Source organism: Notechis scutatus, chromosome 3 (genome assembly GCF_049901735.1).
Source record: "Notechis scutatus isolate UNSWTSFEM ecotype Mainland chromosome 3, rNotScu1.2, whole genome shotgun sequence".
NCBI lineage: Eukaryota > Metazoa > Chordata > Lepidosauria > Squamata > Elapidae > Notechis > Notechis scutatus.
In genome coordinates, this window is record NC_142011.1 from 142936939 (window position 1) to 142950324 (window position 13386).

A 13386-nucleotide genomic window follows, 5' to 3' on the forward strand; every position below is an offset into this window, starting at 1 on the left:
TGGGGGGTTGGACTAGATGACCTACAAGGTCCCTCCCAACTCTGATTACCTGTTATCTGTTAATTTGGCTTTGATTTTAACCTTGAGTACAGGTAGGATTACAACCATTCGTTTAGTGACAATTTCAAATTACAACAGCACTTGTTTTGACTTATTACCATTTTTCATACTTACAGCCATTGCAACGTCCCCATGATCAAGCGATCAAAATTCGGACACTTGGCAAATGTCTCATATTTATGATGATTGCCATTTCCCAGAGTCTCGTGATCGCCTTTGGAGACCTTTTGACAAACAAAGTCAATGGGGAAGCCAGATTCACTTTATAACTGTGTTACTAACTTAACCACTACAGTGATTCACTTAACAACTGTGGCAAAAAAAATCATAAAATGGGGCTCAACTCACTTAACAACTGTCTTACTTAGCAACAGAAATGTTGGGATCAGTTGTGGACATAGGCTGAGGACTATCTGTATTCATATTAACTTTGCTTTGGGCTCCAACTATCCACTAGACCCGTGATGGCAAACCTATGGCACGCGTGCCACAAGTGGCATGCACAGCCATTTGTGCTGGCACGCGAGCTGCAGGCAAACTTACCTCACTGCACATGCACGCGCCTCACAGATTTTTGGTTGGTTTGAGGCCTTTTCGGCCTCCCAGAGGCTTGGAAAAAGCCTCTGCAAGGCTTTTCAGGACGAATTATAGGCCCATTTGGTCACTGAAGTGATGAAATGGGCCTATAATTTGTCCTGAAAAGCCTTGCAGAGGCTTTTTGCAAGCCTCTGGGAGGCCGAAAAAGGCCTCAAACCAGCCAAAAAAATCAGCTGTGAGGCGCAGTGCAGGTAAGGTGGTGGCGGGGGGAATTGCACGTGCATGCGCAGAGGACGTGGGGAGGTGGGGCGCACATTGCCATTTGGGTGCTGGCATGTGAGTGCATGCGTGCTAGTGTGCGCACAATTTTTAGCACAGGAGCCCAAAAAAGTTAGCCACCACTGACTTGACGGTCACTCCTCAAATATAAGTTTTGACATAGTTTAAGTCCAAAAGAGTTTCCAACACAGTGATGTCAGCCTTTTCAGAGTAGCACTTTGGAGGAGGAGGAGGAGGAGGAGGAGGAGGAGGAGGAGGAAAAAGAAGAGATAGCAGTGGCAAAGAAATGGTTTCGTATCAAGGTATTTTATATTGGAATTTAGTTAAGCAGATGAAATCAGTTTCGACATAATTTACACTAGTTTCAAAATTCATAGAACCCAGTCGGCCATCTGTCATCTGCTATCCCCAAATCCTACTTTGCAATCTCCAAATCACCCACACCCACAAGCTGCCCAAATTTGGTAACAATATTTTTAGTGACGTAATTTGTGAAAAGATTTTTTGTAAAGACAAGGGTTAGAACAGATGGGTTATGCCTCAGTGGGGTTTTTATACTCCCATTTCATTTCCTTGTCTGCCCTCGAATCTCTGTCCTCTCCCCCAAATGGACACAAATATTTCCCCCCGTGATTAAATCAGGTATCTCTGGATGGTTTGCCCAGTAAACAAATGAACAAGAAAGTAATTTGTTGTCTATAGAAAATATGTCGATTGCAATGGGGGAAGGAGGGAGGAATCCACAATCAAAATATCAGATAAGGTTCCACCCCACCCCACCCCCCAAAAAAAGGCTGAATAGAAAATGGAATTTGAGTTATTCTAAATTAAATGGGGTGTGTGATTCAAGGTGAGCTGGAAGGATTCACAGTTGAAAAGGCCATCAGAACTTCTGCTCCTATCAACTGCAGTGTTAAGATTAAACTTTGGCACTGCCAGACTTGTACTTCCTAGCTGTTGTATGTCATTGTAACACATTCATAATGGCTAAATAAAAAGACCTAAGTATTCCCAAGAATATTCTGATAATATTCTGCTTTCCAGTTTCATTATCAGAGGAAGTGGAAAGGTTTTATTTAAAAAATAAATATTTTTTTCCGCCAGCTTTTAAGAGGCAATTACCTTGACTCATGCCAAGGACGTGTTAACGCTCTAGAGGAGTGCCAGGTGACACTTTCTTTGCTCTAGATTTTACACTGAGTTACCCTTTTAATTATGGTTATCCAGACATCCTGTTATTCCTGGCATAGTAATAATGCCACTCTTGCATCATTTTTTCCATGTAGCCTGCAGCTTAAATTCTTTAAACAAATAGGCACTTTTATCTAAAGCTGGTATTTGCATAATTTTGGTACAAATAAAGGAAGTGTGGCCAACGAAGTGTCTAGGTGATATGCTCTAGGAAGCTGCAGATAATGTGAACCACACTTAGTACTATCGGTGTGGATTTATGTCCACACAATTCTAAATTCTTAATCCTTTCCATAGGAGCCCCTAAATATTTTAGGTCTTCATAACAGGATACAGCTAGTTAATTTACAATTTGAGTTGAATTAGTTAAATAAAGTTAAGGGTCATTTGTTTACAATTCTTTGGAATCTATCAAGGTTGACTCAATTCCACGTACTCTGTAGCATGAATGAAAGAGAGACACAAGTCCCTTGGGTGTGTGGTCAAGCATTATTTGTGCTAGTATGGGACTAGTCCCAAACTGTCCAAACTACCGTTGGTCCAAACTACCGTTCCTGTTTCTGATTTGAATTCTGATTTGAATACATACATTTAGAGGATAGAATTCAGAGGAATTGTCTAATTCTATTATCCCTGTAGTGCTTTGACCACAATGGCTGTTCGTCCCTCCTGGTTATAAACATGCTTCCCTTCTGACACATTAAATGCCATTTATGTAGAAAAGCTCACCAAATTCAGACGCTTTTTCAATTCCACAGTAATGTGTTTCATGCAAATGCTTTGGAAGCAGATGCTTGAAATATCAGTCTGCACCAACCTTATTGCCTGCATCAACTCCACCAAAACTTCTCTGCCCGGATGGAGGCACTTGGTAAACATCGTGGGCAGTAGGTACCTGGTAGATTCCCTGATTCAGATAAGAAGGGGGAACTTGATAGATGGGATCCCGAGGAGAGGTATGAGCATTTGGCACTTGGTAGACTTTTTGCTGATTAGGGGACTGAGTTGCTGGTCCTGAATTTGGCAAGTCCTGGTGAGATGGACTCTCTTGTACAGGGCCTACCAGAAGTTTCACACGGTTTCCAGGAACAATGCCTTGTCGGCCATGTAAAGAGCAGAGCCACCATCCTTCCAATCCTTCAGTGTTTTGTTCTATCACGGTCAAAATATCACCTTTCCGGAAGGCCAATTCTTCTGCACATTCTGGGACATTATCATAAAGGGCTCTTGCCATAAGATTCTGCAGAGAAAACAGACAAGGGGAAGGAAAATTTAAGTATAATGTTCTAATTAGTCGCATAATCAAATTTATGGTGAATATGTTAAATAAACAAAACAACCTGAACACATCTGGCTTTACTTAAAAACATAGTTAACTTTATTTTGGTAGTTTGTGTGAAAGAGGCTCTGTAAGTTAAATCTTTAGATTTCTCTCATGAAATGCCCTTCAAATGTTTAATTTCTGATCCAGAATTCACAGTTTTAGATTGAAGCATTCACTATCCTTGCCTGAACTACAGGAATTTACAAACTTCAAACACACTTTGAAAATTGATAGAAGAAAATATTTGTAGCTCAGGATTGAACTGTGGGGTCCTTGATGCTCTCTGAGCTAGCACTGATGATGATGCCTAGTTTGGTAATGAAATGTTTTCAAGAAAACAACCAAGCTCAGAGAGTACCAAGGACTCCACAGTTTGGAAGCTGCTGACACCACTTTTATTGGCATAGTTTTTTTTTAAGCCATTACATTTCTCTTTTCAACATTCATACAATAGGATTTTTGTTCTTTCCAATCATTTTCTCTCTTTTACCAATGTCCTATACTTCCACCCCAAACCCACCTTGAAAAAGCAACCGGCTTAATAACTGTGCAAATAACAATTCTTAAAATACCAGTCACAACAAAAATGATTCTGGATTTTGGATACTAAAAAATCTAAACCAGAAACCTCCTGGGAAGTTAGGAGAAAACTGAAAACCTGATTGCTTGAAATCATAGGTTAAAATGGCTGTTTTTATGTTGTTATTAGCTACCCAGCTTATTATTAATGTATTATTATAAATGTATTAGCTATCTAATGAATTCTTCATGAGGCTTCAGATTCTCCTCCAATCATTCTGAGCCACCAAATCAGAAACGTTAATATAAATGAATTGTTTAGATTGTCTAATCCTTTACTCAGGAGCTAATTTTTTGTAAGCGAATGCTTTATGTATTATGTTTTTCCTGCCAATTCAGCAGAGCATTCTTAATATCTAAAAGACTGCTTTTCAATGTTTTAGTATTCATATTCCATCAAAGGTAGCTCTCTGCTAATTTTCAAGATACCATATAGAGCAGGGGTCGCCAACCTTTTGGACCTCAGGGACCACCAAACTCATTAATTTTAGATCCCAGGGACCACTAAGTGGTTCTGTGGCCATGGCCTAATTTGTGGGTGTGGCTTGGTGGTCATGTGACTGGCTTGGCATGGATTGTATGTAAATATTATAAATATTTATATAAATATTGAATTTTTATTAAAAAAGAGCAACTTTTACCCAAAATCAGGCAAAGCAGGCAGGCAGATTGAGTTGCTCACAGAATCACAGATTCATTCAGAAATCTATCTATCTGTTCAGTCTGTCACATAAAATTTGCTTGCAAGCAAACTCACAAAATTTGCTAGCAAGCAAACTCACAAAATTAACTCAAAACACACCATGCATGTAAATATTGAATTTTTTATTTTTAAAAAAGAGCAACTTTTATCCAAAATCAGGCAAAGTAGGCAGATTGAGTTGCTCACAGAATCATTCAGTGATCTATCTATCTGCCACCGGCTAGCTCAGTCTCTCAAATTTGCTTGCCGTGAATCTGCACTGAATTTGCTTGCATGCAAACCTTCAGTCCTAAGGGAGGTTCGGCTGTGCTTAGCTAGAAAGCAAGAAATCCAACCATTTCCTGCTTCCTAGCTAATCTAAATATCCTGGCAGAGCAGAACAGATGATGGTCGGAAAAAGGAAAAATAGCAACTTAGCAGACAAGTTTGCTGGGTAAGGAGTGAGTGGGCGGGGAGGGTTCCTGCCGGCCATGTGGGCTGAGCAGCCTTATGTTTCCGCGCAGCCTGGATTAATTGCTTTGGGGGGGTGCTCTGGGGGTGAGATTTCTCTGCAGCCCATCAAAATTTTCTCACGGCCCACCTGTTGGCAACCGCTGATATAGAGAAAAATAAAATCAATACATTTAGGGGTCCCAAGTGCCTTTAAGTTTAGCTTCTTGTTCTTGAATTCCAGTTGTCTCCTAAAACAGCTTCAATTGATAAGGAAATAACCAAGCTAAAGAAAGGCAGGGATCTCCAGTGCTATTCCACTCTTTCTTGCTTTACTTGAGACCATGAAAGCAGCAACACTACCTTAGGTTTCCATATCAAGGAAATGGGAGCATCCAAGCTAGGTTTTGGCAGGGATCCACTGCAAAGCACCCTAAGTCTCCTCATCCTAATAGGTAATAATGTTAGCCCACACCTATTTTTTAAAAAAGCCGGCTATCTCCATTCGTAGACAAAATATGCCTTGCCTTCATCCCTTTTTCTTTTTGGCATAAGGGGGCCTTCTGGCACCATCTGTACCGAGTTTGTCAGCCAAGCAGGATTTCAGAGAAAAGCAGACGAACTATATAGTGAGTCTTATTCTTAGAAATCTTCACAGATGCTTGTCGCAAAATGTTTCACTTCTTGGCTCCGCTAGTACAAGGCAAAGTGCAGCTATTCATTTTGTGGCTTCAGTATTTCAAAGAATTGCAAACTGTGAAAAATCATGAGGAATGTATACCTGGTCTGCTAAGATACACAAGACAGACAAAGGCATCTCATTTCACCTTTTTAAAAGTTTTGCTCAAATTGCTGTTGCAAATAAATATTTTATTTATTGATTGATTTGATTTGCCAATTGTTTACAAGATAATAAGTATAAGTGTATACATAGTTGTGAATACATGAAATGGGTACATATAAGAAAAATAAAAGAAGAATAAGAGAAACAATAGGACAGGGACGGTAGGCACATTGGTGCGCTTATGCACGCCCCCTACAGACCTCTTAGGAAAGGGGTGAGGTCAATAGTAGACAGTCTAAGGTTAAAGTTTTTGGGGTTTGGGGAAGAAACTACAGAGTCGGGTAGAGTATTCCAGACATTGACTAAATTCATTAAACCATAGCATGTTGAATAGGATGTAAGAATAACCTTGAGGACCAGGACCAGGATTAGTATTTATAATAGTTTTCCCTAGCTTGGTCTACCTCAAAGGACAGACAATAAATCACTGGACAGATTTGTACAATACAATAAACTGTAAACCATGATTTATTAACCACAATAGTCAGGTTCATGCAAGATACCAAGATAAAGCCATACAAGTCAATAAAAGCCATACAAGGCTTATCCCAATTGGTAAATCCAGCCACTTCCCAGAGGGGTTTACTTCAAAACCAAAACTTTCACAAAACTATGAGAGGAAGTGGGTGGTCTAGTGGTTAAGATAGCAGGCTAGAAAGTGGAAGACCATAAGTTCAAGTCCCACTTTAGGCCGGTCACTTTGGGCCGGTCACTGTCTTTCAGCCCAACTCACCTTACATAACACGTGGGGAAAATAGGACAAAGTAAATGTGTTGGATATGTTTGCCATCTTGTAAAAATGCAGGATATAAATCAACTATAACACTTGGTTTGGAAAACCCCATTTCTCATGCAAACCAACTTAACAATAAGCTTACTTTCACATGCCTCACATAATGGGGGAGGGAAAAAAAGAACAAGTGTTCTTTTCGGAATAATAAGCCATTTGATTAAAAGGTTTTGCACACAGAAGTGATTCATGTTCGTTGCTCACACCTTCCCGAAAGTATTTTTCATGAAAGTGGCCCCGAGGCAACTCTAGTCACTACATTTTCCTTTCTTCTCTTTGGTGTTCTCCAGATGTGTCAGGATTGCAATTCTAGAGCACCCAGCCTTTTGCCCTGTAGGCTAGAAATTCTGGGGAATGAATTTACAATACAATCTGGAAGGAGCCAGATAGGGAAAGCTGGACTCTGCATTGACCATAGCACTCCATCTATTTTAAGTGAAATAACACAGAGTTATGAAGAAAATAATTTTTAAAGCTAATAAATTGTTGAAGATAGTATACATTTGCTTGGGTAAATTTATCATCCTGTAAATTAATCAAGAATGATGGTGGAGCAACTCTATGCATTTAGCTATCTTAGCCTTGCATTCCTATTGCCTTTTTTGTTGTTGTCTTAAATTAAAAACAATTTATAAAAAAAGGGTAATTTGATGAACAAGAATTAATTTGAACATTCTACATATATGGCAGACTGCATTTAAGAGTGCTGTCAGCTAATTAAAGGAGTTTTAGCTAAGTAATCACCTGCCTTTTGACCAATTATGAGCTAGATTTAAATACATTTACATATTCCCAAGATAATCAACACAGATGTTAAAGGAAGTATATTTATAGTTTCATTCAATGTCAATCAAGAAATAAGCCCCGGGAGTTCAGTGATATTCTTCTAAGTAAATGAAATATATTTTTGTCTTATTTGGAGTCTGATCCAGCTAAACATGTATTCCTCTTCTTCTGAGTGATCTCAATTCCTTTATTTTAAACAAGGGACAGAAACTGATTTGGGCCATACCTGTTTCTGCTGTAAGGGTGCCTATTTGCTCCTAAGAGTGAGAACCATTTGGTATAGTGGTTAAGGCCACAGCACAGAAAGCCCTGAGCTAGGAACAGGAAGACTAAGGTCCTGCCTTAGGCCTGAAGCCAGCTGGTGGTGACTTTAAGGCAGTGGTTTCCTCTCAGCCAAACTGCATAGATTGGTCCAAGCAGTTACTAGGAGTCTTATCTCACATACACAAGGCCATGTCCATGCACAAAAGCTTAGGAGTAATGTATGTTATGTTCTTTTACCTTCATCCTCTTTTCACTGCTTGTGGCTGGCATCGATCACCATATGTGGCCTGCTAATGTTTCAACAATTTAGAATAGAATTCCTTACTGGCCAAGAGTGATCAAATGCACAAGGAATTTGTCTCTGGCGCATAAGCTCACAAGTGTACATATAACCAGCAAGTAATAGGTCATAGGTCATAAATCATAGTTACAATCATTCATCATAAGTTACAAACCACAATTGATAAATCATAAGAAACCAATAGGAGGAGATAGTGGGAAAGATGAGAAGATGAGAAAATATGAGACAGTGCTGTGGGGATTAAGTGTTTAGCAGAGTGATGGCACAGGGGGAAAAAACTATCTTTAGGCAGGCTGGTTGCAATAGTTTTTTTCTGCAGTCCTAACTATCCACTGAAATCTCTACATGTCCTGTTTGGTTGCTGTGCCAAACCAAACAGTTATTGAGGTACAATAATACAGTTATTTGCAGGAATCATTAATCTGGAATCGTCCAGATATTTGGGGTGATAACTCTCATGGTCCTTTGCCTATGGCCCAAAATTGGAGACACATCAGACTGCTGGTTTCCCTGTCTGTCCTTCTATGTTTATTGCACTGATGGCTTTAAAGACCCAAACTGCTACAATTTCTAAGCAAAATCTTTTGCTAATCTCACTCAGATTTTAAAAAGTACCATCATATATATATATATATATATATATATATATATATATATATATATATATATGTATATGTATATGTATATGTATATGTATATGTATATGTATATGTATATGTATATGTATATGTATATGTATATGTATATGTATATGTATATGTATATGTATATGTATATGTATATGTATATGTATATGTATATGTATATGTATATATACACACATACATACATACATACATTACAGACAAAATCAGTAAGACACTAAACTACACAGGCATCACATCAAGACTGTCTTCGTAACAGACAGAAAAATAGCAGCCATCCTAAGAAACCCCAAAGATAAAATTGACCTGAAAAACCAAGGCATATATGAAGTCCCCTGTGCATCATGCCCTGCCACATACATCAGACAGGCCAATAGAAGAATAAGTACCTACCTGGATGAACACAAAAATGCAGTAAAAAAGCTGGAACACTAGTCCAACACATGAAAGCCACAGGTCATAGCATCGACTTCAATGGCACCAAAACCCTAGCCACTATAGAAAACCCCAGCTACAGAATTATCAGAGAAGCCATAGAGATTGAAAAAAGACCTGAAAGCATGAATAGAAGAGATGACTACACCAAACTGTCAATTATCTGGAAGCCTGCACTCACAAACAAAAAAAATCTCCACACCACAAGCCAAGCAAACGCCTGGGCACAAACAGACGCCCCCTGATACCTCCAGCCCAAACACACCCCAGCCAGCCACCCAGATGAAACCTAGTTTCTTAATAAATGATAGCCAGCCATTCAACCGAAGCCAAGCCGCACTAAAAGCCCCCAATACACGAAACACAATGTTGCCAGCCAATCAAGACAAAAAAAAACCCGCTACAAAACAGACAGAAGATATTAGAAATACCAATCAAGCAGAACACAGCAAACTCCAAGACCAATAAACACAGACCAAGACTCCCAACCAATCAGGATGAAGAAAAAACCATTCTGGCACAGCAGTAGGCTAGCCCCAAATTTAAAACTGAAACAACTGTAAAAATCTGACTTACAGACAAACACAATACAGAAGCCTGATGATGGCAGATGAGATTCTGCTGAAACGTTGCTACAACTTTAAAAGCACAATTATAATGACGTGGGAAAATACCTGAACAAAGCTGAATACCATACATACATACATACATACATACATACATATACTGTATATATTTTTTTAAAGTTTTCGTGGGTATTTATATGAATGGTATTCAGCTTTGTTCGGATATTTTCCCACGTAATTATAATTGTGCTTTTAAAGTTGTAGTGACGTTTTGGCAGAATCTCATCTGACATCATCAGGCTTGTGTACCCAAGACGAACCCAATACACAAGCCTGATAATGGCAGATGAAATTCTGCTGAAACATTGCTACAACTTTAAAAGCACAACTATAATGACGTGAGAAAATACCCGAACAAAGCTGAATACCATACATATAAATACCCGCAAAAACTTAAGAAAACAAGTTATATATATTCAGTCAAAGCAAGGGAAGTTAAAAAAAAAAATTCTGAAAGGCCATGAGTCAACACATTTCCTAGAGTCAAAGGAAAGAGGCCAGTTAGCACTAGGGTGGGACGAGAGGGAGTATCCATCCTGTTGGATAAAGTAAACAGGGAAAATGACAATGACGTCAGTCGATCACAAGAACATAGTAAGGATACGCAGCCTCAGCGTAAACAGTAAAACAATAATCAACTCACCATAAGTAGAGTGGCTTCTTTAATATCTATTTGCATTTAGTGCAAAAGACAAGATTGTGTGTCGAGAGCTTCCCTGGGCCTCAATAATTAATAAGAAAACTGCTTTGCCAGCCCTGTTTTTTGTTTTTTTTTCCCTTGCACCATTTGAAAGAAGGGAGAAGGAAATGCTCCCAGGCACGTATCTTTGTGTACCCTGAGCAATATACCAGGCTAAGGTTTTTTTTTTTTTTAGTACAGACCGACACCTACGCACACCAAGAGTTTATTGTTACAGTTTCCTTGGTAGCTATCACTTTTTCTGAGTAAAGGAGGCACCTTTATGAGCTGTTGTATCTTTTATCTTGGTAAGGGGGGGGGCAAGGGGGGGGATGAGTGGGTGGGGGGTAGGAAGGTTGGAGGAAAGGAAACAATATGATGTAAGTGTCTCAAGCAAAAGTTACAGCAAACGATTGCCATTTGCCAAGATTGTTTAAAAAAAAAAAAAACACAGGAAGAATTTGCAGCCGATCTTTCATAGGCTGTTTTATTTCCCTCTCACTGTTTGCCTTGTTTTTTTTTTACTCCAAAAGGAAGATTTGTTTGGCTGCCGCCCTTCAGGAAGTCGCTGAGGGCCAGGTTGTTCTCCCAGGCCTTGGGTTTAATTTTGGACCTGTCAGTTTGCTTTGCCTTGCTTTATTTGGATTTTGCATTTTCTTTTCATCAGCTGAATTTTACTTGTAAGCCGCCCATTTGGAAGTCAGGCAACCTATAAATTAAATAAACCAACAAGTACAATTTACAAACTCCCAGGAATGGTGAAAGATTGGTGACGATTTTTTTTGTCAGGAATCACTCTGCAAAAAAAAAACCTTTCACATTCAGGTTCCCTGCCCTTCCTTCCCTGTACTGTATATAATAAAACTTTCCTTCTCAAGAAGTAAATGCTACGATGTTATAAAACTCTTCTTTTCAAACAGACAGGGGGGAAAGCTTTGAGTCATTAAAACAGCCTTCTGCTTACCTTCCTCCTGATTGTAAGAAATTATATTACTATAGCTGGGAAAACTATTAAACCTGATGGCTGGACATTTGTGCAATTTCACCCCCACCCCATCCCCAGAAGGCAGCCAAAGGGAGTCCTCTAAGATTAACAACAAAAGATACCATGGGATTAAAACAAGGTCAGGGAGTAAACTAAGGAAAATTCACGCTGTGTTGTGTGCCTGATAATGAAAAGCTCTAAATGCCAGCATACAATTTTATGCCACTCTTTTATGCCTCAGCCTCACCGCCTCCAGCTTCTCTTATCCCTCACCCCTGGGATAAAGTGTCTTATTGTATTGTATCCCTCTCAAGGGAAAACCCACTGAAGCATTGGGTGTGACAAATCTGTACAAAGCAGAGAGTAGAAAGTTTTGTAGGAACTAGAACAGTCTAATTCCCACTACAGAGTTTAAAATTACAATTCTGGAAAACTCTGCTTCTCCTCCCACTCGAGAAATGGAAATTTTATTTTGTCTAACTATTCAGTAGATGAAAAAGAGGGTGACCTTCACCGTGGATGAACAAGTAAAGGTGTTATCTAAGTTGTCATAGACACAGAAATAAGGATAGCTGTTTTTTTTTTTTAAAGGTTGTTCTGTTTGCAAGTATATAATTACTTCTAGGAAATTCTAGGAAAATATTTTCCATAAAAATATCCAAACTTCTACACAGCTCTGAGAGTCTGTCAAATGGCTGTACAGCATGGATCTCTGATACGTCATCCATATACGGTATATACTTGAATTTTAAACTACAAAGAACAGAAGAAATGGAACTACAAAGCCAGTCCAATGAATCTGGTAAAGGAGTGGGTGTTTCCTACTGATCTGGGTGTTTCTGTCAAGTATTACTTAATACAGTTTTACAAAGTCCATTTGGCACACATGTAAGCATGAATACAACTTTTGCCAGTAACTCATTAAAGCAGCTGCATCTCTTTCCAGGTCATTAAGCTGCAGCAGAAGCTTCTGTACAGAAAGCCATTCCTATAAACAAAAAACAGGTGTTGTGTACATGCTTCTTTATATTTCAAGGCCTCTTCTCTGAAGCCAACTCAAAGCAATTCGCAGACCTACTAGCTCATCATCATCATACTAGTGGGTCTTGGTAGAGAAAAATGATGGGTCTCATCATTTAATATAGTAGGGATGGTAGTTCCCGGGGTCCTAGAGTTTATTCCAGAGGTGGTCTTCAGCAGGTTCTGGCCAGTTCTGGAGAACCGGTAGCAGAAATTTTGAGTAGCTTGGAGAACCTGCAAATACCACCTCTGAGTGGCCCCGCCCCCATCTATTCTCTGCCTCCCGAGTCCCAGCTGATTAGCTGGGTCTTCTTTTGTTGCCCTGCACAGGAGAACAGAGCCGGAAAGCAGGTTAGTGGAGTGGGGAGGGAATGGGGATTTTGCAGTAACCTTCCCCCAGGAGTGGGGAGGGGATGGGGATTTTGCAGCATCCTTCCCTTGCCACGCCTACCAAGCCACATCCACCAAGCCATGCCACGCCCACAGAACCGGTAATAAAAAAATTTGAATCCAACCACCGGTTTATTCTCTTAATTCTATTTCAGTTTACTGGTCTTTAAAGGCCCCTTCAAATGTCATAAAGGCTGTAGTTCTCTTCCTTCACCATTCCATTTTCCGTGTCCATCATTCTTTAGATTATCTTGTTTTATGATTTCACATCTACTTTGAGAGCCTCCTAAAAGCTTTCATAATAAATAAAGTAAGACAATAAGATTTAAGAGGCTTTTAAAACTATATCAAAAGAACAGCTAAGGAAAAATGCAGGTGTGTTGAAAGAAAAGTAAGGCTCCAACTTCAGACATGCAGTCCTCCAGCCAAACACAAGAGGTTCTTCAAGAAGAAATCTGTATGTATTTTATGAAGAAAGAATGAAGACTTTCTTTGTGGAAAGCTTTGGCTACAAATAATT

The 13386-nt window shown here is 39.4% G+C and overlaps 1 protein-coding gene across 2 annotated transcripts in view; it reads right to left on the reverse strand.

The window, feature by feature from the left end:
* Positions 1–13386, reverse strand: part of NEDD9 (neural precursor cell expressed, developmentally down-regulated 9) — a 69944-nt gene that overhangs the window by 35569 nt on the left and 20989 nt on the right. The window contains exons 1-2 of one of the 2 annotated variants that reach the window (XM_087961283.1): positions 10436–10573; positions 2885–3307 (exon numbers count right to left, since the gene is read on the reverse strand). In XM_087961283.1, coding sequence (XP_087817409.1) covers positions 2885–3307; positions 10436–10471 — 459 coding nt within the window. In that variant the 5' untranslated portion in view covers positions 10472–10573. Of the gene's footprint in view, positions 1–2884; positions 3308–10435; positions 10574–13386 lie in introns of those variants that run through there. The other variant, XM_087961284.1, reaches the window with a different exon arrangement.